Consider the following 26,107-nt stretch of genomic DNA (forward strand, 5'->3'; position numbering starts at 1 on the left):
ACCTGAGACATAGAGGGCTCTTATGAAAAGGGAAGTTGGACATCCATATGTTGTGTGTGGGAGTGGAAGGAACCTGAAATTAAATCTCAGGCCTTAGACAAAATTTTGCTCAAAATGGATTATAAATGTAAGGAATAATGCCGTAACATATTCTGAAGGCATAGAAGAAAGTCCTTGTGCCTGTGAGTTATGCAAATAGCTATAACATAGACAGCACGATCCATAAAAAGAAAAAATGGTAAATTGAATTTGATCAGAATTTTGAATTTTTTCAAGATTTATTTATTTGAAAGGCAGAGTTAGTTACAGAAAGAGGGAGATACAGAGAGACAGAGAGACAGAGAGAAAGAGAGAATCTTCCACCCACTGGTTCATTCCCCAAATGGCCACAACAGCCAGTGTTGGACCAGGCTGAAGCCAAGAGCCTGGAGCTTCTTCCAGGTCTCCCACATGGTGGTAGAGGCTCAAGTACTTGGGCCATCTTCTGCTGCTTTCCCAGTCCCATCAGCAGGGAGCTGGATCAGAAGTGGAGCAGCTGGGAGTTGAACTGGTGCCCATCTGGGATGCTGCCATCACAGATGGAAGCCTAACTCAGTATGTCACAATGCCAATCCTCAAAATTAAAAAGTTTTTGCCTTGTAGAAAACCCTGTCAGGAGAATGAAAAGAAAAGCTACAGCCTTGGGAAAAGTATTTTCAAGTCACATATCCAATGAGAGTCTTGTATCAAAAAAAAAAAAAAAAAACACACACACACACTAAACAATAAGAAAATAAAATTTAATTTTAGGGGCCAGCTCTGTGGCATAGCAGGTAAAACTGCTGCCTGCAGTACTGGCATCCCATATGGGTACCGGTTTGAGTCCCAGCTGCTCCATTTCCAATCCAGCTATCTGCTGTGGCCTGGGAAAGCAGTGGAAGGTGGCCCAAGTCCTTGGGCTCCTACATCCGCATGGGAGACCCGGCAGAAGCTCCTGGCTCCTGGCTTCCAATTGGCTCAGCTCTGGCCATTGCGGCCATCTGGGGAGTGAACGGGTAAATAGAAGACCTCTCTCTCTCTCTCTCTCTCTCTCTCTCTGCCTCTGCCTCTCTGAAACTCTGCCTTTCAAATAAATAAAATAAGTCTTTAAAAAATAAAATAAAAGTTCATGGAATGAAATTGAATGATAAGTTTAGTTTAAAAAAATGTAATGCTATAAATAGACACAAAATTTAAGACATTTGACCAAAGAATACATATGGATGGCAAATAAGCATATGAAAAGATGCTCAACATTATCAGCCCTTAGGAAATGCAAATGAAAAACAAAATTTGTACTCCATAGCTATTAGGCTGGCATCAGTGAAAACTACTGACAGTACCAAGTGCTTACATGGACATGGAGCAACTGGACTTCTCATAGAATACTGCTGGAACTAGAAAACAATACAGTCATTCTGTAAGACAGCGTGATGGTTTCTTCAAAGTTAAGCACATTGCTACGATTTGACATAGCCATTCTACTCCAAGATATGTAAATAAATAGATAAATAAAACTGGTGTCAGCATTGTGACACAATAGATTAAATCACTTTCAATGCTGGCATCCCATATGGGAGCAGCAGTTCAAGTCCTGGCTGCTCTGTTTCCAATCCAACTTCCTGCTAATGTGTCTGGGAAGGTAGCAGATGAATTCTAAAGTGCTTTGGACCTCTGCTATCCCCATGGGAGATGTGGTTCCAGGCACCTAGCTTAAGCATGGACCAGCTCTGGTCAATGTGGCCATTTGAGAAGCAAACTAGTTGATGGAAGATCAATCTCTCTCTCTGTCTCTCTCATTCTCTCTGTTTCCCTGTCTCTCCCACTCTTTCTGTCACTGTGCTTTTCAAATAAATAAAATACATATTTAAAAAGGATAATAAAATTTATGTTCACACAAAAATCTATATACTGGGAATCAGGTGAGATGCCACTTTAGAAACCTGCATCCTATATTGGAGTGTCTGGATTTGGGCCCTAATTCTAGCTTCCTGCTAATGCATACCCTGGGAGACAATGGTGATGGCTGGAGTACTTAAGACCTTGTAACCCTCATAGGAGACCTGCGTGGAGTTCCTGGCTCCCAGCCTTCGGCCTGGCCCAAATCAATGGAGGGATGTTTCATTCTCTCTCTCTCCCTCTCTCTCTCTCTCCCTTTCTCTCTCTTTCTTGCCCCCCCACTCCAACCCCTGTCTGCTTTTCCAAAATAATAATAAGAAGAAGAAGAAGAAGAAGAAGAATTTACACACAAAACCTTGTGGCAGCTCTATAATCTCCGCAATTGGGAAACAATCCAAATGTCCTTTAATGAAAGAATGCATAAATAAGTTGATATATCCAAACAAAGGGATACTACTCAGCAATAAAAGGGAATAAACTAGTAATACACACAATATGGATAAATCTCAAAGCCTTTATACTCATTGAAAGAAACCCATTTCAAAAAATTACATACATCTATTTTACATTCTGGAAAAGGCAAAACTGTAGGAGAGAGAGAAAAGATCATTATACCAAGGATTAGGGATAAAAGAGGGTATGATTACAATGGGATTTAAAATAGGAGTTTTCTGGGGTGATGGGATTGTTCTTTTTCTTGATTGCGGTGGTGTTTACAGATATCTATACATGCGTTACAGTCAGTACTGTATATCAAAATGGTTAAGTTTATGCTGTGCTAACTTGAAATTTTTTAAATGACAAAAATATCAAGTACAATAAATAGACAATAGGTTCTGAACTAGAACTCACATCTTTGAAGGATTTTTCCTCCCCTTGCTGTTATATACTGTCAAAAACCTAAGCTAAATTGTGTATTAACATGCATTTGGCCTCCAGTAACAAAAGCTCCAATTCAGAGTGATTTAAACAAAAATGGCATTTGTTATTTTACATAAAGGTGTCAGTGGTAGGGAGCATAATGAGGTTGGTTGGTTTTGCAAATCAGTGATAAATCCTTCTTTCACTCTACCAATAACAGCTTCATTCTAAGACTATTTCCCCTCCTGGTTACAGGATGGCTTACTGGTCTCAGATAGGGTTACAAGCTTCTTTGTTCTTATCAAGTGGATAATAGATCACCAGCGTCAGTCCTTTAGAACTGGGAAGATTCACCCAACATCTGTACTTGCATGCAAATTCTGTAGTTTCTCAGGCTCTTCAAGATTCCAGACAAGTGGCTACACAAATTATTTATGTAATTAGTAACACTCTAAAATAAATCAGAGCTTCTCATTGCGGTAACAGCCATATGCCTTGTTTGTGTAAAGCTCAAATTTGCAATAGTTTTTTTTTTTTTATTGACAGTAGCTATGCTCAGGCTGTTAAACGCTGTACCTCATGTTTGATTAGCATGTTAAAATTTACCAAGCACTGTAATAGATAAATTTTTTTTGACAGGCAGAGTTAGACAGTGAGAGAGAGAGAGAGACAGAGAGAAAGGTCTTCCTTCCATTGGTTCACCCCCCAAATGGCTGCCATGGCCGGCACACAGCGCTGATCCAAAGCCAGGAGCCAGGTGCTTCCTCCTGGTCTCCCATGTGGGTGCAGGGCCCAAGCACTTGGGCCATCCTCCACTGCCTTCCTGGGCCACAGCAGAGAGCTGGACTGGAAGAGGAGCAACCAGGACAGAACTAGTGCTCCGACCAGGACTAGAACCTAGGGTGCTGGCGCCGCAGGCGGAGGATTAGCCTAGTGAGCTGCGGCGCCCGCCAATAGTTAATTTTATTAAAACCTTTCATTGGACCAATGAGGGTTCTGAGGGTCTCAGGTCTGACTTAGTCAAATTCACCATTTGTCAATGAGTGAGCCATAGGTCTATTTTGGTTATCACACATCAGTTTCATCATTATTACCTTTACATCACATTGATTCCCTCTTTGAGGCTTGAGTTTCTCTAAAGAAGCACAGTGGCAATTTCAAAGAAATATTTCAAGTTCATACATGATACTTACAAAGCTGTGTATGTCAGGAAACCAACACTCTTTAAATCCTCACTGGTAACATTTTTTTTTTTTTAGAATTTTTTTTTTAGAATTTTTTTTAACTTTTATTTAATGAATATAAATTTCCAAAGTACGATTTATGGATTACAATGGCTTCCCCCACATACCGTCCCTCCCACCCACTACCCTCCCCTTTCCCACTCCCTCTCCCCTTCCATTCACATCAAGATTCATTTTCGATTATCTTAATATACAGAAGATCAGGTTAGTATACATTAAGTAAGGATTTCAACAGTTTGCTCTCACACAGATACATAAAGTGAAAAATAATAGATGATTTTTTAAATGATGATGAAATCAGATCAGACCTATTGTCATGTTTAATCCTCACTGGTAACATTTTAACTATTTGGAATTGTAGGGTAAACTTGAAATCCTAGGATTTCACTAAGTTGTCCATCTCCCTTCCCTGAACATTCCGTCAGTTGTCCTATTGGGAGGATTTTAATCCCTAAATCTCTCTTGCACTCATCCCCCCCCTTTTTAGTTATCTCCACAACTTTGATATAGGTTCGGGTCTTTTTTTTTTTTTATCACACAATAACCTCTTTGTTTATCTGCCTCCATTTTCCTCCCACTTGGCTTACATGATACCACTAGATGAATGTTTTAAAAACACAATAGAGATAGTGACATTGTCTACTTGTCTGCCTCAGCTCCAAAACTTTAATAATCTCCCTTTGATTACAGATTAAATTCTTAGCTCCATAATCTGGCTTCCAAGATACTCAGGAATTTGCCTTCAATATTCCTTCCCAATCCATGAGATAATCCTCCTTTCTGGGCAATGGTATATGTGAACTAGCTCACCGTGGCTCACAAGAACCAATTTTACACCTGTCTTCCCAACTTCATGTTCAATGATATCACATTAGTGCTTGAAGTTGGCTGTGGTGAGAGGTTTTACACCACAAAAATCAGACAATGCTACAGTTCAGAACTGGTTTTCTTTTTTCAATGAGCTGCTTATTAAACATTTATCAGCAAACCACTAGTTGCAAGCTAATGGGGCCTCAACTTGTGTGTAAGGGTGTGATATTGTATGCAAGGCCGTTGTTGACACTGAAAGCCCAGGTACAAAGTCAAAGATAGGAGGGCCTAAGCAAAGAGAATAAGAAGCAGATTTGTTGAAAAATCATTGGGAGGTGGACCAGGGGCAAGGTTGCATTTCCACAAAAGCCAACACTGAGAAGGGGGTTTGGGTTCAATAGTTTATTTGGGAAGTGATCCCAGGAAGCACTGGTAGGGTAGTGAAGAAGTGAGACTAAAAAGGGAAGCCAGTTAACACAGGGTACGCTTAGAAGCAGGTCACTGTTGTGGACAATTGAAGTTCAGTGCCACAGGGGACCTTTGAGGGAATGTGTAGAATGTACCTCATAGTTGCCCACACGAAGGGTGAGGAATGTGGGGCACTCATGCTCAGGAAGACAGCTGTGGGTGCCTGCATTAAGTAGCAAGTATGTAGGGGAAGACCGAATGCCGTAGGGGATATAACAGACATTTGTGGTTTTGTGTTTTCATAGCATCCTTGGTGGTGACTGGGGCTTTGTTTTAATGGTCAATGATGGGGTGGATCCATCTCTTCACTTTTGAATCATTTGTTCTTATGCTACACACCCTATTTGTTCCTTTCTCTGGGTCTACTCAAAGGTTCCTTTTCTTCTTCTGTAGCTCCTTCCAGTTTTGAGGAATCAGGATCCCACAATCAGTAGCAGTGAAGAAAGATTCTCCCCTAGCAGCCTCTCCAGATCACTAAGGGACCGTCCTCAGTTCCACATTCATTTATTTCTCCACAGTTATAAATTGGATGTTTTCAAAGTCAATGCATTGTCAGATACCAAAGTAGACTTTAAGGTCAAAGAAGGCAAATGATCTCATCTTTGCAGAGTTTACAGACTGTGGGCTTCTGCTAGAATCAGTAGGTAACTATTGATTTATTTATTGAAGATCTATGTACAAGGCACAGAGGGAACTCCAGGGCTGAGATCTTTTTACTATACCTCTGTCCCCTGTTTAGCTCCCTGCCAACCACCCCTCCAAAAAAAAAAAAAAAAAAAAAAAAAAAAGCTTCCAGGGTATTTTTTTCCATTTGTTTTTGTAGAAAGACTGAGACTTTGAGGTAGAAAGATGAAATCAATGGAAATACTCAGGGCTGTCATGTGAATACCTGGGGTTTTGCACTGCCAATTCACATTTTCTGAATGAGTTATTTCTATGTACCCCTACAGAAGCCAGCACTGCACTGCCTTGCATATATTATATGCTCAGTGAGTACTTGTCAACCGATTTTATACAAGCATGTGACAGCATAAATATATTATGAAAAATGAGGAGGTTGGGCACCAAAAGAGTCAGGGTTCCTTTTCAAAAGAAAAAAAAAAGTTCAGAGTGGTAGAGCTTAGCTTAAAGTTCAAATGCTCTTGCACCCTGCCCGGTAGTATCTCTAACCAGGGGATCTGATAAGGTAGTTGAAGGGTGGTATTACCTTTGATCCCTCACTGCAATCAGAAGCATTCTTAGCTTTTAGCTGCGGCCTCCACTGGCTAACTTGCTGTGGAGTCTTCAAGACATAGAATCTTCCTTTTCACAATCCAAAGAAGATGCTGTTTAATTTGAGGATCCTGTTGAACAACACAGCTCTTAGAAATGCTCACAATTTCATGGTGCGAAATTTTGGGTAAGTGCTGGCCAGAGATCTGGGTCTGTCTTGGGAACTGTAGTGATAAATGAAAGTACAGTCTGTAGAGGAATGCAGCCACAAAGGCTTCTTTTGCAGTACATGCTCTACTCTTCAGACAGCTGTCTCTAATTCCAGCTGAGCTTTCATTTCTCAGTCCTTCTGTAATCATATTTTGTCGTGCATTGTGGGGAAAGCTAACCACAACAGGTATAATGACTAAATGTTCTTGACATCTTCCATTTGTGTACATTCTAAACAAGCAACCAGCTGGAGGAAATTAAAGGGACTAATATACAGGGGCCTTCAGCTTATATTTGGGTTTGCTGGAAAACAACGTATCGCTCTCATGACTAATCAGTTCTTTAAAACAAAGTCAGACTCCAAATCACAATTAGATAAATATTTACAAAGGCATTGCAAAGGAGTCACAAATGTGGTGGGGATCGCGGTATTTTCATTTGTTTTTATAATATCCAAATTTAAAATCCATCCCTGAAATTCTCGATGGCATGTGTAAGGAAGACTGCTTCAATAAATTCATGATAAAAGATTAATCCTGCTTCCAGCCACTGAACACAGGATTGAAGGCATCGAGCGTGTCAGCGGGGAAGAGGTGGGGATGGGGAGATGACTCAGCTGAGTGAGCAAGGCCATCAGGTGCAGACAACATTGCTAGAAAGTTTCTAGAGTAGTTGCCTGTTACCAGTCTGAAAAAAATGCATTTCCTCAGAGACTGTTTACAAGGGAAACCAACCTGAGAACAATGTCTCTCACTTCCTAAGGGAAGAAGCTTCTAGTCTGAAGTTTTCTCTGGTATTGGGAAGTGTACCTGTGACAGGGGCCCATGGCTTCCCTTTCTTAGATCACCTGGTGCTCTAGGTTCTCTGGACTCCCCCATTAGCACCACTTTTTAAAGTGAATATAAGGCTTTAAGAAGCCAGAATAACACTGTATGTATTGTAGAGTAAGCCCACAAACCTAGGGGAGACCTCACAGCCGTGAAATAGTGCCTTCTATTATTTTACAGAGAAGGTCAGTGAAGCTCAGGGAGATTTGGGGGTTTACCAGTTGATGCCAGAATCAGAGTACATAGTCCAGTAGTTTTGAAAAAAAGCTTAGGTTTTGGAGTCCAAAGAACTGTGTTCATGGCCTGGTACAAGCATTTGCTGGTTGTATGACCTTGAGCAAGTAAACTTCTAATGTCGCTTCACTGATAAAAAGGGGAAAAGGATAATATCTGTTCTGCCTATATCACAAAGTGATTTGGTCATTCATTCAGCAAATGTTTATTGGGCATGTACTATGCGCCATGCCCTATGCAAGGCATTAGAGATAGAGTGATAAATAAGATCATAAGATACATGAAGTCAAAATCTAGTGATAATTAATGAGATAATGTGTGTGAAACTTGTGATGTAACTAAATAATATTCATTATTTATTTTATTATTCCATCTCACTGAGTCACATCAGATAAAGATGTGGTGAAATTTTATTCCATCGTTTTTAACAAAGAATCATCACTGAGTTGAAAATAATCAACCGAATGAATAACCAAAGCTTGGAATTTAAACTTATACTCTTATTTAAAGATTTTATTTTTATTTCTTTGAAAGTCAGGGTGACAGGGGTGGGCAGAAAGATCTTACATTCTCTGGTTCACTCCCCAATATGTCCACAAGGGTCAGATCTGCCAGGAGCCAGGAGCCCACAATTTCATCCAGGCCTCCCATGTGGGTGGCAGGGGTCTAAGTACTTGGGCCATCTTCTGCTGCTTTCCTAGGCACATTAGAAGCGTGCTGGGAAACAAAGAAGAGTAACTAGGACTTCAACTACCATTTTCATTTGAGATGACAGTGTTGTAAGCAGTGGCTTAACCCACTGTGCTACAATGCTGGTCCCAAACTTGAACTCTTGTTTGAAAATTACAGGGATGCATTTTTACAATAATTATAAGTTAAATTTTGCAAAGTAAAACCTCTTCCAAATAGTTGGGCTTTTTTTGATATTTACTAGTATTCTATTGTCTGTAGTCACTTCTGAAAATGAATTTCTGAAAATCCTGGCTTGCGTCTCTCACAGGGAATGGGAACTGGGGCAAAAGCATAGGTAAATCATCCCAAATGTACACCTACAGTTTTAAAAGATGACAGTCTCAATTTATGCATGTTGTGAAATCTCAGTAGCACGAGGCTCTATGAAAAATGAGATAATGTTGACATGATTTCACCATGGCCTTCTCATGCAGCCTGAGTCTTTTTCTTTCCTACTTGTATCAGACACACCGAACACCAGTAAGACCCACAATATTTAATAAGCCCCCCAGCAACAGAGAAAATCTCCCTGTCAATTCTGCCTGTGTTACACTTTAATTTTCAGCCTTCCACAGCGTTTCAAATTCTCTTTTCCAATCTCTCTTGGGAAAGGTCCCTTGTTACACAACATACCATGTGAGTTTGCCACTTGCAAGTGATAGGAAATATGTGGCACAAAACAGGGATTTGCACAGTTTCAAAGTGAGCAGCCATGTTGTCGTGGCCATGATAAAATAACAGCTTAAGCAAGGCTTAAGGCAGCCACATAGGCCCCTAGATCAATCATTTATAGTCAATTAATTTTTAAAAATCAGTAGAATCAGACACCAAGATTGCTCAAAACACCCAATTCACAGGCTTCCATCTCACAAACAAGGCTCTAGAGCCTGGCTGTGTTTGGGTAAGAGAGAGTGCCCTATGATTTGTGGCCTATTAGGGAAAGCTACTTAGAGTTTTAAAGAAACACTAAAAAATCTCTCTCTTTATCAGAGTCCAGTTTGTAAGTGCTGTTCAATTTCATCTCACAAATAGAAATTTCTTCAGAGAATATTGAGCTAAGCCACCCAATTCTGTGCAGGTTATGGATGGAAGCCAGAGGTGACTGGTTTTCAGGTATTTCATTCCAGACTCTGGGAGGGCTCACATAACTCATTATGTTTCCCTCATCCAAAACATACCCATCCATACACATGGGGACACACAGACAGAGTGATTACAGATCATCCATGCTCTTGCATAGAGGATAGGAAACAGTGCTCTTTGATCACTCACGTTTTATGTCAAAACTTAAAATGAATGCCTTAGAAAAAGTATCCTAATTTGACTTCAGAAAACCATACAAGGAATGGATCTGGAATGGTATGGAATCATGATGTTTCCCTTGGCCAACAGTAAAATGTTTCTCCTAGTTTCTTATGTTTAGTAATTCAGAAATTTAGCCACAGATTTTCAACAGTTTCAGGTTTCCAGCCCTTTAATAGTAGGTCTGCATAAAGCTAGCCCTCGACTGAATTCTTCAATTTTCGTTTGAGGAGAAGTTTCAGATTTTAGGATATTGATAATCTAAAGTATCTTAGAAATTACCTAGTCACTCAGTAATAAATAATAAATTGTACCACATATGGTTGTGTGGCAACAATGAGGAAAGTTTCAAGTAAATTTTTACCAGCAAATTAGTATTATACCTAATAGTAAGTAAATACATCTGGAAATGATTTGTGGGTTTTTTGCACATTGATGGAATCAGTTCAAGATTTTTTTGTGTGTGGGAAAATAAAGGTACTCTTCCTCACGTGAATTCTCATATGCATTTTGAAGAGGAAAGAAAAGGTTAGAATCGAAGTTAGACAACTGAGAATGGCCCAGGATGGCCCATGAGAAATCTTATGTTTATAAACTTCATGAACATTCTAGAAGACAGACATAGGAAATCACTGGCTTAATTCACTTTCTTAATTTTGCAGATGAAGAATTGAGGCCAGAGATGGCAAACGACTTTCCTAAGATTATAGTTTATTCCTAAATCTTGGCTAAACTAGTACTACAATTCAAATATTTGAAGCCACTTCTCTTTTTCTCCCATTACTTTGATTACATACTTGATTACTTGATCTCTCCAAGTTGATCAAGTTAACCAATCTGTCCCTGCCCTATGTCTGTTTTGTAGGGATAGACAAAATATCTCAACAACAAACAAAACCAAAAAGAGCCCACAAAAATACACTTTAACTCTGGAATTATTGCAAGGTTAGGGAAACATCAAAATCTCAGCCATGAGGCCCATCAGCCCTCTTTTATGCCTCCAGAAGCTAAAATCTTTATCTCAAATTCTCCATGGGGATCAGAATATCATTTAACACTGAATTTTTTCCTACTCTGGCAAAGTCAGCTTCTGACTGACCGCATTTTACTTGATCCAAGCACTTTTTCTTCCCACAAAGTACAGTTATGCCAGGGACCCCATCCAGGTCTCTCCCATTCCCCAATTTACCAGAGTTGAAAAATGCACACTCTAGCAATGAAAGACTTCATTCTGCCAATAGTGAATACTCTTCCAGATTGTAGCTACAAAGATATTTGGGGGAAGTGAAAAAAAGGATCTATTGTTACCTTGGCTTATATTCTTAGTGTCCAGTGTTCGGGGGTTAAGAAATGTCTGTAATTGTTTTTTTAAAGGGATAGCATTAATAAAAAGAACTAGTCTTGCCTTTTTCAAAGGCTCTGGCTGTAACCAAACCGCGATGATAGTTTTGATGAAAAATCTCTGTGTGATCCCCATGGTTTATTCCATGGCTGAAGACTGATAATGTGGTTTAGGCTGGGTTTACCAATTAAATTTTTTCTTTATTTCTGGCTTTACATCGTATGCAATTTACTGCATGAAGATCAAGCATCTTATGAGAAGACTGAAATAGTGATTTTGGCCTTGGTTCTGGGGCTCATGAACCAGAGTAGTTTGCCTCCAGTTGAGGAACAGAATCTCTGTGGGAACGTAGTAGCCATTCATGCCAGCAGTTTTGCCAAATTTAAGTATGGGCTTATCATCAAAAAGCAGAAAAAGGAACAGAAAGAAGGAGCTTATATGAGAGGCATTTCAACATCATATAATTGTAGAGCTCATTTACATTTCTCTAATTCTCAAAGTAGTTTGAGAAAGAGCTGTGGCAGCTTCATTTTGGAGCCAAAGGAAGGTCTGTGAGGAGATGGTAAACAGGATAGGAACTTAAACTGGGGCCATTGTGTTTGCTTTCCTTCCAGTGATAAATTTTCCTGGTTAGTTCTTGATATCTATGAAAAACAGCTCTTTTCCCAAGCTAACACTTCCTGCCCAACCTCCTAGATAGAACTGAGAGAGCTGGTGACAACTAATGATTTTTCTATGGTATAAACAGCGTCACCCCCTTCACTAGTTTGAGCTTAAATTTTCTAAAGATTTTCTAGTTACTCACTCAAGCCCTCACATGCTGGTATGAACAGGTATACAGTATGCAGTATACCTTTTTGTCCTTTCCAAAAGGGGATTGTGAAGAGAGGGAGCCAAAGTATCTGTGTAGTTCCACTGCTACTGTTTCAGATTCAGCTATGAGCAACAAACACTGGTTATATCAGGTCTTCTAACCAGTATTCCAGATTTGGGCACTTGACTTAAAGTACTGTGCTTAGGATCCAATGTGGTTTTTTTTTTTTTTTAAGATTTATTTATTTATTTGAGAGAGTTACACAGAGAGAGAAGGAGAGGCAGAGAGAGAGAGAGGTAGAGACAGAGAGAGAGGTCTTCCCTCTGCTGGTTCACTCCCCAGTTGGCTGCAATGGCCAGAGCTGTGCCTATCCAAAACCAGGAGCCAGGAGCTTCTTCCGGCTCTCCCACGAGGGCACAGAGGCCCAAGGACTTGGGCCATCTTCTACTGCTTTCCCAGGCCAGAGCAGAGAGCTGAGGATCCAAGGTTCTAATGCTCTTGTTTCACATGTAAATGTCCAACCATTGTTCTATAAATACTATATCAGAATTGTTGAGCCTTAGGAGATTTCAGGTTTAGCAACATACCAGGCCACGGTCAATTGTCTTCTATGATTCTTAGGCTTTGTGTTCAGCCTGAGATGCAGTCAAACTTGCTGTTACCTCAACATTAATTCTGTTTTGGGAGCCATTGTTGTCTTTTCCTGTCAGTAGAACTTGGTAAGGACATTGAAAACCCGTCATGACAAATACCTCTAAATTCATTCCCAGAAATCTACTGAATTTCTTATACAAATTGATTGACTTGGTCCCAGATGCCTAATAGTATTCATTCATCCATTTACGTAAGAAATATTTCTTGAAGGAGCAAGTATTTGCCCTAGCAGTTAGGATGCCTATACAGAGACATGCATCCCATATTAGAGATATTAGAGTGTCTCAATTCGATGCCCAGTTCAGCCTGACTTCAGCTTCTGCTAGTGTAGACAATGAGAGGAAGCAGTAATGGTTCAAGTCTTTGGGTTCCTGACACTGCACATGTGGGAGATCTGGTTTGAGTTCCTGGCTCCTGGCTCCTGGCTCCTGGCTCCTGGCTCCTGGCTCCTGGCTCCTAGCTCCTGGCTCCTGGCTTCAGCCCTGAGACTGATCCAGGGCCATTTGTGGGGGCTGGGGAGGGGGTTAAGTCAGTGGATGGGAGCTCTCTCTCACTCTGTTTTTCAAGTAAATAAATCTAATAAAAATTTTAAATACTATATCCCAGCTCTGGCAATAAACACTGGGTATGTATTAGTGAATAAAACAAGAAAGGTCCCTGACATCATGGAACAAACAGTCCAATGAGAAAATAGTGTAAGCAAGCAGTAAACAGCACATAGATACACATTACAAATTGTAATAGTGCTGTGAATAGAATGAGGGTAAAGTGATGACTACTTAGTATAGTCAAGGAAGGAATCTCACAAGATATAGCATTCAAGCTCCCAGCATAAGGATGAGAAGGAGCTGGATTTGAGAGCTGTGCGAAGAATGTCTGGAGAGCAGTAATAGTTTTGTGACAGAAAAGCCTGTGAAATACAAGCAGCCCTTCCTTTGCATGGTCACCATATGCATGGACTTCAATTATCAGAGTTAAGTTCATAGCATCAGTCCTCAAAGAGCACAGTTCAAATTTCATTTACCATGGTATATTCATTGTGGCTGATTGCATAAAATAAAACTCTGCTGCTTGCTCCTCAGGCACTGTGTAAATAACAAGCACATCATGATCACTGGCCAATCGTATCACTTCTTCCAAAGTTTATTAGTGATTAGTGTCTATCTGCTATTCAGCTCATATAATGAACAGCAAAGAGTACAATTTTGCTGCCTTCTTTTCTCCTAGTACAGAGCCATGGACATTTTATAAATATGAATAATCAAAAGAGGGAATTTCTAACAGATGTGCAAGTGTAGCAGAGAAGTAAAAAGTGGTAACACTAGAAGTTAAATTAGAATCAAATGTAAGTGGAAGCATAAAACAAATTGCTGGCTGCAGGGCTATTGATGCGGCCACTGAGACCCTCTAGATATAGACTGACAAAACTGCAGAAAGTGATTGTGACAAAGAGGACAATGGTGTCCCAGGACATGACACTAGCGAAACACTTTACATTAAAGGAATTCTTAGAGATATTGTACAACACTGAAAGTGCAAATGATAAAATGTTAGAAGCTAGTCCAGACTGAAAAAGGAGTAGAACAATTCACCAAGAATGGAAAATGTGTGTACTCTTACCTTATAAGAAGCAAGAAAGCACGGTTTAAACTGCTTTTGATAGAGTTTTAACAAACAAATAAAGCATTCTACTTCTCAATGTTTGTAATGTCTTAATTTTTTTTATTACAGTCTGTTAAGAATGCATCAGTTTTACTATGTTTTCACCTCCCTCTCTTTTTTACTTCTTCCTTTATTACCAGAAACGAGAGTGTTTTTAATGTATTGGAAAAACCATTTTTTTAAGTCTCAGAACAATTGCTATTTTTTAAAATATTGATTTTATTATCATTTATTTTTAAGGTACAGTGACAGAAAGAGAGGGGAGAAAGAGAGAGAGAGATCTTCAGTATACTGGTTTACTCCCTAAACGCAACAGCTGGGGCTGGGTCAGGCCAAAGCCAGGAACCTAGAACTCTATCCAGGTCTCCCATGTTGGACCAGTGGCCCAAGTACTTGGGCCATCATTCATTGCCTTTCCAGATACATTAGCAGGGAGCTGGATCAGAAGCAGAGCAGCAGAGAATTGAACTGGCTCTCTGGTATGAGATGCTGGTATTGCAGGCAACAGCTTAACCTGCTGTACCACAATGCTGACCCCAACAATTATGATTTTGCCCTCTAATTATTAAGGTCTTTTTGCATTGTTTTAGATTTATTGGTTATTTATAGTCTCACACTACCTCATACTACCATGCAAAGCCATAACTGCCTGAATTTAAAAAAAAAAAAAAGCTTTGGAGGATATCATACTAAGTAAAATAAGTCAATTGCAGGAGAAATATGGTATGATTTCATTTATATGAGATATCCAAAATAGTCATAGTCATAAAATCACAATAGCTAGTGGTTGTCAGAGGGTCCGGGGTAGGGGAAATGTGGAGTTGCTACTTAATGGATATGAAGTTTCAGTTGTACAGGATGAATGAGTTCTAGAGATTTGCTGTACAGCATCATGCAGGTGCCTATAGTTAACAATATGTATTGAGCAGTTTAAATATTTGGGGAGAGTAGATCTCACATTGTGTCCTTACTGCAAAACAAAGACACAAAATCTTAAAGGGACACAAAGAGACTTTGCAGGGAGAGCTTATCTGTTAACGTTTATTGGGAGTGCAATCCCAGGGCAATAGGAGTGAGTAAAACATTATCACTGGCAGTCATGTGGTCCAAGGCAAAGAATTTGAAATAAAGTTTCAGTTCTACATACATTTTTAAGTAAAATTTATCAGATCTTGGCAAAAAGGAAAGATTCAAGCAGGATGTTTGTATGTTCTTTCTACCTTTGTACTTGTATGTTCTGTCCATGGAGAACTGACGACTAGAAATTATAGCAGCATTTCACAACGCAATCCCAACAGTAAACATTAGCCCTGGCTCTAAACAGAAGCTTAAACACTTGCTTAAACCCACCTCCAACTTAGAAACTTCTTGAATGTGGAAAGACAAATCTGAGGAAGTCCCAGAGACCTTTTGCCTCCCCCTAGTCTGTCTTCTCTTGGGGTAGTAAGAGCTGGAAGGTGGTGCTTTTGAAATGGCAAAAGATGTTCTTGATCTTCTTTCCTGTTTCCTTTCATAGAAACCAGGGGAAAACATTTAATTCTTTGTAAAATTTTTATTTCTTTTTCATTTCCATTTGTATTTCTCTGAGATTCAGCAAGAATAACACAATTCTATGATCTATGATCATCTCTTAAATGAAATCTGTAGGTCTATGAGTATTTAGAAGGGAGAGGATACAACAAATTCTCAGGGCTGGCAGAGGGGGAGTATACTGATTCCCTTATGTATAGCAGTTTGAGGACCCAGTTTTTGTAGGCTCCAAAATAACTGAAAGTCTGAATTTGACTCTAGGCAAAGAATAGGCTTCACAGTTAGCTCCTTAGTTGTTTCCCCTGGCTAGGAGTTCCAATAGCTAAGGATGTTTCTCAAATTCCTTGAAACAAAGGGACTGAGATTTTCCTGCAAGTTTTTTTTTTTCTTTTTCAAATAGTATAGTAATGGGGGCGAGTGTTGTGGTGCAGTGGGTCAAGCGATAAACTGCAAAGCTGGCAACCATATAGTCTCTGGTTCATGTCCTGGCTGCTCCAGTTCCGATCCAGCTCCCTGCTAATGGCTGAGGAAAAGCAGCAGAAGATGACCCAGGTGTTTGGGCCCCTGCCACCCACGTGGGACACCCAGAGGAAGCTTCTGGCTCCTGCCTTCAGCCTTGCCCAGCCCTGGCCATTTGGGCAGTGAACCTGCAAATGGAAAATCTCTCTTTCTCTCTGTCTCTGTCTCTCCCTCTTTCTCTCTGTAACTCTGACTTTCAAATAAATGGATAAATCTTTTTTAAAAGTAATAATAAAATAGTATAGGAAGAAGTCTTAAGTGATGTAATATTAATTCATTATCATAAGAATATGTAGTCAAGAAGATTTATCTTCTGTAACTTTATCTTACATGGCTCTTATTTCAGAAGAAAAAATATTTTCAGTAAGGATTAAGTTGCCATGACTCCATTCCAGGTCAGATATGTAAAACCTGTCTTACAGATTCCCAGAAGAAGGCTCCAGTTGACCTTGAAATATGCATGACTGTCAGAAGGTTTAATTTTTTTTTAACAAGATCAAGCATTTATTTATTTATTTATTTTTATTTGACAGGTAGAGTTACAGACAGTGAGAGAGAGAGACAGAGAGAAAGGTCTGCCTTCCATTGCTTCACTCCCCAAATGGCCGCTATAGCTGGCACGCTGAGCTGATCCAAAGCCAGGAGCCAGGTGCTTCTTCCTGGTCTCCCATGCAGGTGCAGGGCCCAAGCACTTGGACCATCCTCCACTGCTTTCCAGGGCCACAGCACAGAGCTGGACTGGAAAAGGAGCAACCGGGACTAGAACCTGGCGCCCATATGGGACACTGGCGCCGCAGGCGGAGGATTAACAGAGGGAGCCATGGCGCCAACCCCAGGTTTACTTCTTAGTATTAGTACTTATGCATGCCCAGTGTTGCTTAATAGTATCACTAATCAAAATTATCATAACCAAATGCATAACTGAAATTCATATATAAATACAAATTTTCTACCTAAATGTAGATAATCAAAGTTATCTCATGCCTAAACACTATGATTGAGCTCATGGAAATAGTTTTGTAAGCTTTTTATTATGATTCCAGTAGAAGGAAGAAAATAAGTGGATGTTCCAGAAAGTTCTTTAGCTAGCAAAGTGTTTCTGCATATTTATAAAGTTATTGTTATAATATTTTACTTTTCTTAGTCTATGCTTTTTAATTTTGTTTATGTTTTGTTATGGACACAATAATTTAGTATAGTAACATGTGTACTATAAATAAGTAAACGTAAATATGTGTCTATATTCAAAACTTTTTACTGTTAAATGTATGTAATAATGAAACAGAAATGCTAATGACCCTGACTTAATAAGGATGCACTGTATACATGTGTCAAAATATCATCCTGTACCCCATAAATATGTATTATTACATATTAATCAAATATTTTAAATGAGGGCCACCACTTTATTTTTTTTAAAGATTTGTTAATTTATTTGAAAAGAAGAGATAGAGAGAGAAGGAGAGAGAGAGAGAGAGAGATCTTCCATCCACTGGTTCACTCCTCAAATGGCTGCAATGGTCGGGGCTGGGCCAGGCTGAAGCCAGAAGCCAGGAGCTTCATCTGGGTCTTCCACGTGGGTGCAGGGACCCAACTACTTGGGCCATCTTCTGCTGCTTTTCCCATGCACATTAGCAGGGAGCTGGAACAGAAGTGGAGCAGCTGGGACTCTAACCAGAGCCCATGTGGGATGCCGGCACTGCGGGAAGAGATTTAACCACAGCACCAGTGCCAGGACCACCAGTTAAAAGAAATTTCCATTTGAAGAGCCCATAATTCACAAATTTTTAAAAGTAGAAAATAATAGTACATCTTTGAAACATGGCTATTGACTAACATTTTGTTCTATATATGATAGCACTTTAAAAGTTCATAGACAAATGGAATTAAGAGTTAAGTTTACTTTGGTGCAAAAATATTAAATCAATGTGTATTCAAATGAGCATAAACTGAAAATACTAATTTCTAGTTGTCATTGAATACATCATTAGTATCTTAATATTAAATGAATATATCAACCAATTAGCCAACCAGCCCACAATTCTTATGGAAATTCACATTCTCGTAAGCTAGAATCTCTGAAAGACTTAATCTCACAAGATGTGTACTGGAAAAAAAATGTATTCACCTACTGAACATTAAATGAAGTGATGAAATCTACCAGAAAATTATATATTTTTAGTGAAATATTCATTTTTCTAAGTTACTTGACATCACTCAGTGGAAACAATACATTAATTGAATTTGAGATTCTTATATCTATGATCTTGTCATCATTGCAAAAAGGTCATACATAAATCTCAATAGAGGATTTACCCTTCATCCCAAGTAGCACAAGTTCTCACCTTAAAATTTAATCACTGTTTTGTGAGTTATTTTACTTTTAATAAAATTAATGTTTAATACATGTGTTGCACCACAATTAGCCCTCAGTGATTCATAATTTCTAATGGTAGATAAGACTAATTATTGTTAAATACAGGTAGTACTTGGAATAATGAAACACGTGCTACTCATTTTGTAGAATAATTATAAGAAAGAACAATTACAATATGCTAAAATAGGTCTCTTTCTGTTCTAGTTTCTGCCCAGCTCCAATAGGTACAGATTCTTTCTCATTCTTCTTTTTAAGGATTTTTTTTTGACAGGCAGAGTGGATAGTGAGAGAGAGAGAGAGACAGAGAGAAAGGTCTTCCTTTTTGCCATTGGTTCACCCTCCAATGGCCGCCACGGCTGGCGCACTGCGGCCTGCGCACCGCGCTGATCTAAAGGCAGGAGCCAGGTACTTCTCCTGGTCTCCCATGGGGGGCAGGGCCCAAGCACTTGGGCCATCCTCCACTGCACTCCCTGGCCATAGCAGAGAGCTGGCCTGGAAGAGGGGCAACCGGGACAGAATCCGGCGCCCCGACCGGGACTAGAACCCCGTGTGCTGGCGCCGCTATGTGGAGGATTAGCCTAGTGAGCCGCGACGCCGGCCCTTAAAGATTTATTTTATTTATTTGAAAGAGTTATAGAGAGAGGTAGAGACAGAGAGAGGTCTTCCATCTGCTGGTTCACTGCCCAGATGGCTGCAACGGCCGGAGAGCTCTGAAGCCAGGAGCCAGGAGCTTCTTCCTGGTCTCCCACGTGGGTGCACTTGGGCCATCTTCTACTGCTTTCCCAGGCCACAGCAGAAAGCTGGATTGGAAGAGGAGCAGCCGGAACTAGAACCGGTGCCCATATGGGATGCTGGCACTGCAGGCCAGGGCTTTAACCCACTGTGCCACAGCGCTGACCCCTCTTCCCTCATTCTAAACTGAGGTTTTAGGCCAGTAAAATACATACTTGCCAAGGCGATAGCCAAGATTTAGTTTCGCAAGCCATTGGTTACTACCCCCATCTTATAAAATGGGTTACAGAGACAAAGAAAATGCTTGAGAATTGGAAGAAGATTTTTGAATATGGGAGTTCAAATATCTCTTCAGCATACACTACTCACAGAGGCAAAATTTGGAATCAACTAGGGCCCATCAATGGATGAATGAATAAATAAAATGTGATATGTATACATTGATAGAATACCTTTCAGTTTAAAAAAAAAAAAACAAAACAAGCTTACCCTGCCATTTGTGACAACGTGGAAGAACCTGGATCACATTATGTTAAGTGAAAGAATCCAAGTACATAAAAGACAAATACTGCACATCCTCACAAATGTGTGAAATCTGAAAAGGCAAATTCGGAAGCAGAGAGTATGATGGTGGTTTTCAGAGGCTGAGGGAAGGGGGTAGAAGTGCACAAGAGGACAAATTGGTCAATTTTTACAAAATTGCAGTTAGATAGGAGAAATAAGTTCTGTTGGTCTGTTGCACAGCACAGTGGCTATAGTGAATGATAAAATGTTACGTATTTTAAAATAGCTAAAAGAGGATTTTCAATGTCCTACCACAGAGAAATGATAAATATTTGAAGAGATTGATATGCTACTTAGCTTGATTTGATCTTTCCATATTTACACATATCAAAGCATCACATTGTACCACATAAGTACCTATAATTATTATTTATCAATTAAAAATTAAAAAGTGTTTAAATAAAAAAAAGAGAAAACTTTTGGAGAGTGTTATTGTTGAGTGTATGGGCCCTTCCATAGAGGGCATACTCTTCCCTAACTTCAGGCCCAGGGAAAGTGGCCCCAGTGGAACCAATCTCTTAAATTGGAGAGCTTGGGAACACTGTAAACTTTTGTCAGGCTGCTATCTGAGAAATCTAGCTTGGCCAGCTACCTGTTCTGATGACAGAACCGAGAGTCTATACTGGGATGGGCTTGACACTTGTCAGAGCAAGGGACACTGACAGCTTCCCATGAAACAATATGAAATGGGAAGGAGACCCAGCATGGTATTGTTTCAGTTTATGACCAAGACACTTCCTGGAACAGGATGAACTCCGCACAAAAAGGTCATATGTGTCCACTAGGATGCCAGAGGAAAAGTAATTGTTGCTATCCAGAGCTGCTATGGGAGAGTCCCAATTATTGGGGAAATCTCCAAAGGACCCCCAAAAGCACCCACAGTAGAAAAAGTCAGCCTCAAACAACTACACCAGTGCTAGATTGCTAGAACGGAATCAGACTTTCTCTGATTCTGATTTCTCACCCTACCAGGAGACAGAGCAAAGAGCTTACAACTGTGCTTCCTGTATAAAAGAGACCAGCTTGTATAAGGAAAAACTAGAAAGGAAAACGCATCAACTTGCAACACATTTCTTAAGGTTTTAAAAAAATCATTGCTATTATATTATCACACATTATTTTACTGAGACCCTCTGAGGTAGTAAAAATAAGCACAGGGCTTTAAAAAAAATTTTTTTTTCTGAGAGTGACTAGGAAAGCTGTAGGGCCCATTGCATTTTTGACCAGGGACAAAAAGAACAAGTCTCCAAGAACAGATTTGAAAGGCATTGTGTGGGGCCAGCTCTGTGGCATAGCAGGTAAAGTCACCGCTTGCAGTGCCGGCATCCCATATGGGCACCGGTTCGAGTCTTGGCTGCTCCATTTCTGATCCAGCTCTCTGTCATGGCCTGGGAAAGCAGTAGAAGATGGCCTAAGTCCTTGGGTCCTTGCACCCACGTGGGAAACCAGGAAGAAGCTCCTGGTTCCTGGCTTCAGATTGACTCAGCGCCAGCCATTGTGACCATTTATGGAGCAAACCAGCGGATGGAAGACCTTTCTCTCTCTCTTCCTCTCCTTTCTGTGTAACTCTGACTTTCAAATAAATAAATAAATCTTTTTTTTTTTAAAGAAAGGCAGTGTGGAAGAAAATGAAATTATTTTCTATTGTGCATTATAAATTCTGCTTGTGCAGTATCCTGATTTCAATAATAGTTGCTAAAATTTGTCAAGTATTTGTCATATGCCAGATACTGTTGACTTTACATGTATTAAATAATTTCATCCTTACAACAACCCTGTAAGATTATTATACTCATTTTCCAGGTGAGAAATTTAGGCACAGAGAGAACTGCAGTAACTTGCCTAGGTTATACGACTAGTAAGTGGCAAAGCTGTTCATTTAGCTATTTTGAGAAAATAAGATTTCAGTCCCTTTCCAAGAATTCTTTTCTATCAATCATCCAAAATACTAAATGTTTAACATGTAAACAACAGGTATACCAGCTTCAATGCATCAACACGTTGCAGAGACACCCTGGACTACATGTGATTCACATGGCTTTTTCCCTTACATTTGTTTTTCTCCTTTTTTTTTTTTTTTCAGGTGTGGGCAACCAGTACAAAATAAAGTACAGCTGAAAGGGCGTGACCTCCTTACTCTAAAGGACTTCACAGGAGAAGAAATTAAATATATGCTGTGGTTATCAGCAGATCTGAAATTTAGGATAAAACAGAAAGGCGAGGTAAGTAACATTTTCTTGTTACCTTCCATTACTACCAATAAACCTTTTCAAAGTCTTCCCTTTCCAAAGAAAGAGGGAAAGGAAAATACATTAGAATTCCTAGATAGTAGCTAAGTAATGAAACCTCACAGTCAAGATAATTGATTATCACTGAATGCGCAGGCATACAAAAAAGCATAAAGATCAGTTATTCAATGACACATCATTGCATTTCTTTCATGTGAAATACTGAAATTCATTATTAAGTGGATCAGAACCTAAGAAATCTTTTGTCTGGAAAGATTTTATTTTTATTCCTCTTTTCTTTTCTCTATGTATTTGCTATCAAGTTAAAATTTAACATGATACTAGCCGGCGCCGTGGCTCAATAGGCTAATCCTCCACCTAGCGGCGCCGGCACACCGGGTTCTAGTCCCGGTCGGGGCGCCGGATTCTGTCCCGGTTGCCCCTCTTCCAGGCCAGCTCTCTGCTATGGCCAGGGAGTGCAGTGGAGGATGGCCCAGGTGCTTGGGCCCTGCACCCCATGGGAGACCAGGAAAAGCACCTGGCTCCTGGCTCCTGCCAGGATCAGCGCGGTGCGCCAGCTGCAGCGGCGGCCATTGGAGGGTGAACCAACGGCAAAGGAAGACCTTTCTCTCTGTCTCTCTCTCTCACTGTCCACTCTGCCTGTCAAAAAAAAAAAAAAAAAAATCAAAATTTAACATGATACTTTTTTTCTAGCAACAAATTTAAATTTTGGATGCATTTCAGATATATACTCATTAGGGCAATGTCAAAAAATTCACAAGGCTATGATAGTGTTTAAAGAAGCATTTAGATTAGCAAAAAAAAAAAAAATTAAATGGTAGCCAAGTAGGGGAAGAGATGGGACATGGTACTTAGCTGTAAGCATTATTCTGCATTTTGAGCAATTTGTGTCTGAAACACGCTTAATTAATTCAGTAGCTTCATTTAGACTGCTTAATTGTGAGAGCATTTTTGGATTCCAAACTTGTTCAAAAACTTTAATAAAGAGTTGTTTTCAGGTTTAGAAAGTTTCAGACAACCATGATTTTCTTATGTAATTGCTCAGTTCTTCAAGCTTCTGAGAACAAACTGAGGACAAAAGTAACCCCAAAAGCTGTGGACTGACACGCCTATGGAATGCCTGAAATGGGGAGAAAATGTCTTCCCAGATACCATGCTTTTGTTCTCCCCACTTTGTGTACAAAATAGGTTAGCTGTCAGAAACTATTACAGAACTCATCCTATCAGGAAGCCCATCTACCGAAAAGGAAGGAGAAAGAGCCCCACCCTATGTCCAAACTCTCCAGATTGTTTTCAAATGGCTTTGAGAAACAAAACCATGTGGGTACATGAGGAACGCGTAGCTAAAACTCGGGCTTCTTTATCAGCTTAAGTAGGAATCTTAGTGCTCTGTGTTCCTACCTGAGAAACCACCTCTGAACCAAACCTCTTCAAGGGCATTGAAAATTTAATAGAGATTTCAATGGCGTTAAGAAAGAAGATGTTTCCAGCTTGAAATATTATTATGTTTTGGAACACATGTCCAAATTGAACATAGAACAATTATTACTCTTTTTTAACCACATGTCAGTAAGCTGTGGAAATTAGTGTTGCTTTTTCCAAAGTATGTAAAAACACTGCGGGGGGGGGGCACATCATCAATTCATTTAAAAATGGTATTTTGAACACTTATTTGGAAGCAGTGATTAACCTATATTTCCTAATAATGTAAAGAATAAGATTTGAAACACAATCCTCAGTATTGGATATGAAATGTATTTTACATATTTACTTGTATTTTTGTCCTTGACTTTCAGTATTTACCTTTATTGCAAGGGAAGTCGTTAAGCATGATTTTTGAGAAACGAAGTACTCGAACAAGATTATCCACAGAAACAGGTGAGTTCACTGGCAAGCTTGTACTTATGTTAAAGAGGGAGCCTGAGAGTGAGGACTTGGGAGGCTAATAACCCAGTGAGATGTGTCTCCCTCTTTAGCAATGGAAAAGAGAAACATTTGCACCAGGATGAGCAGTGCAAGCCTGTGAATGCTCTTTCCAATTCTCGTAAGGCAAAAAAATTAGCTGTATCAGGAGGACTTGAGTAGAAAGCTCCATGTCCTTCTTCCTGTTCAGGACAAAATGTTAAGTGGACACAAATTCTCAGACTTCAAGCTGTAGCAGGTAAGAAGTGTGAAGGTTTTCTGACATGCAAAGAACCTTTTCTTATGTTTCTCAATTCTATTGGATAATGGAAACCTGATCTCTGCAGTTAACATCCTTTCCCCACATTCATGGTTAAATCCTCGAGGATATCTGAATGTCAGGATATCTAGGGCTATGGGGCTCTGGTCCTTGCTTGTCAGGACATCATCATCAAATGTCCATGCTGCAGTCTGCCAGGACTTCTGTATTCCCATGGAGTTCTGACAGTTTCCCATTTGTTGTGGTGTTTGCTTCACTTTGCTCACAAGATCTGAGATATCTTATCAATTTGGTTCTCTCAACTTCTGGGCAGCTCTCCAAGTCACACTAGGCACAGAGATACTGCAAGGCCATCTCTACTCTAATGTTCCTTCCTCATGCTGGGTGCCAAGGAAAACTATAACATTTGCTGCCTCCTAGAGCTCTGTATTAACAGCAAGACACAGATGTTCTAATTTCTGGGGTCTCCCAAATGCATCTGACATTTCCATTATGCTTCCCACCCTTTAGAAGTTAGGCTGGGGAACACAGCAGGGTACTGTATCAAATGTCAAATCAGGGGCCGGTGCTGTGGCATAGCGGGTGAAGTCACCACCTGCAGTGCTGGCATCCCATATGGGCACCAGTTCAAGTCCTGGCTGCTCTACTTCCTATGGCCTGAGAAAGCAGTAGAAGATGACCCAAGTCCTTGGGCCCCTGCACCCACGTGGGAGACCCGGAAGAAGCTCCTGGCTCCTGGCTTCGGATTGGCGCAGCTCTGGCCATGGCGGCCAACTGGGGAGTGGGCCAGCGGATGGAAGACCTCTCTCTCTCCCTGACTTTCAAATAAATAATAAATCTTAAAAAAAGGAAAATAAAAAATCAAATCAATTCTTACTTCTATTGCTTCTCTTTTGCTTCCCTTCTTCTCCTTCCACTTCCCAGTATGAGAGGCCAGGAGATACAGCAGGAGGGAAAACTGGCTCTGACAGTATCCATGTATTCTTCCACAGCTATTGTGTTTATCCAGAATTCTGGGCTATTGCAACTCAAATTTTTCTTTTTTTCTCGCAAGCTATTATCTCTGCGATGGGTTTCAAAAAGTCTATTTTGAAGCTCATAAGCCACAAATTGCTTTCTCTTTCTTCCTTTCTCTATCTTTGCTCTGTTAGACCTCCCTTGAATCAATAATATGACTGCCCAAACGGACGATCAGACAGGGTCAAGAACGAAGCATCACAAAAACACATTGGTTGATTCTTCAAATATCTTATCTTGACATAAAAGTATCAGAGCTTTCTAGGTATTAGAAGCAAATAACTATTGTACTTAAGGCATTTTTTGCATTGCAATAATCAATAATGAGGTTCATCAAATAGATAACAAAAATGAAATTTGGGGGAATTAAATGACTTTCTAAGTTCATTCAATTAACACAACTAATACCAGGAATCTGATGTCAAGTGCATTATTCCTACTAATACAGTCCCCTTTCCCTTTAAGAGAAGGAAGGAGGAAGATCAAGAATATATAAGGAATCACTTAATCTTTAAAGTCCCGGGAAGCAAACAAATGAGAACATTTTGTTCTTCAAAGCTTGCTTCTATAAGTGATCATGTTGGAATCTGATGGATAGTAGGGGGAAAATTAATAACCAGTTAGAAATTCTCAAATTCTGCTCCCTTC

At 39.9% G+C, this 26,107-nt stretch overlaps 1 protein-coding gene across 2 annotated transcripts in view; it reads left to right on the plus strand.

The window, feature by feature from the left end:
• OTC (ornithine transcarbamylase) overlaps positions 1-26,107 on the plus strand; it is a 97,953-nt gene that overhangs the window by 24,718 nt on the left and 47,128 nt on the right. The window contains exons 1-3 of one of the 2 annotated variants that reach the window (XM_002719837.5): positions 6,486-6,699; positions 22,095-22,233; positions 24,057-24,138. In XM_002719837.5, the coding sequence (XP_002719883.1) occupies positions 6,623-6,699; positions 22,095-22,233; positions 24,057-24,138 (298 nt within the window). In that variant the 5' untranslated portion in view covers positions 6,486-6,622. Of the gene's footprint in view, positions 1-6,485; positions 6,700-22,094; positions 22,234-24,056; positions 24,139-26,107 lie in introns of those variants that run through there. The other variant, XM_070066550.1, reaches the window with a different exon arrangement.

The sequence above is a fragment of the Oryctolagus cuniculus genome, chromosome X (assembly GCF_964237555.1).
Source record: "Oryctolagus cuniculus chromosome X, mOryCun1.1, whole genome shotgun sequence".
Classification (NCBI taxonomy): Eukaryota; Metazoa; Chordata; class Mammalia; order Lagomorpha; family Leporidae; genus Oryctolagus; species Oryctolagus cuniculus.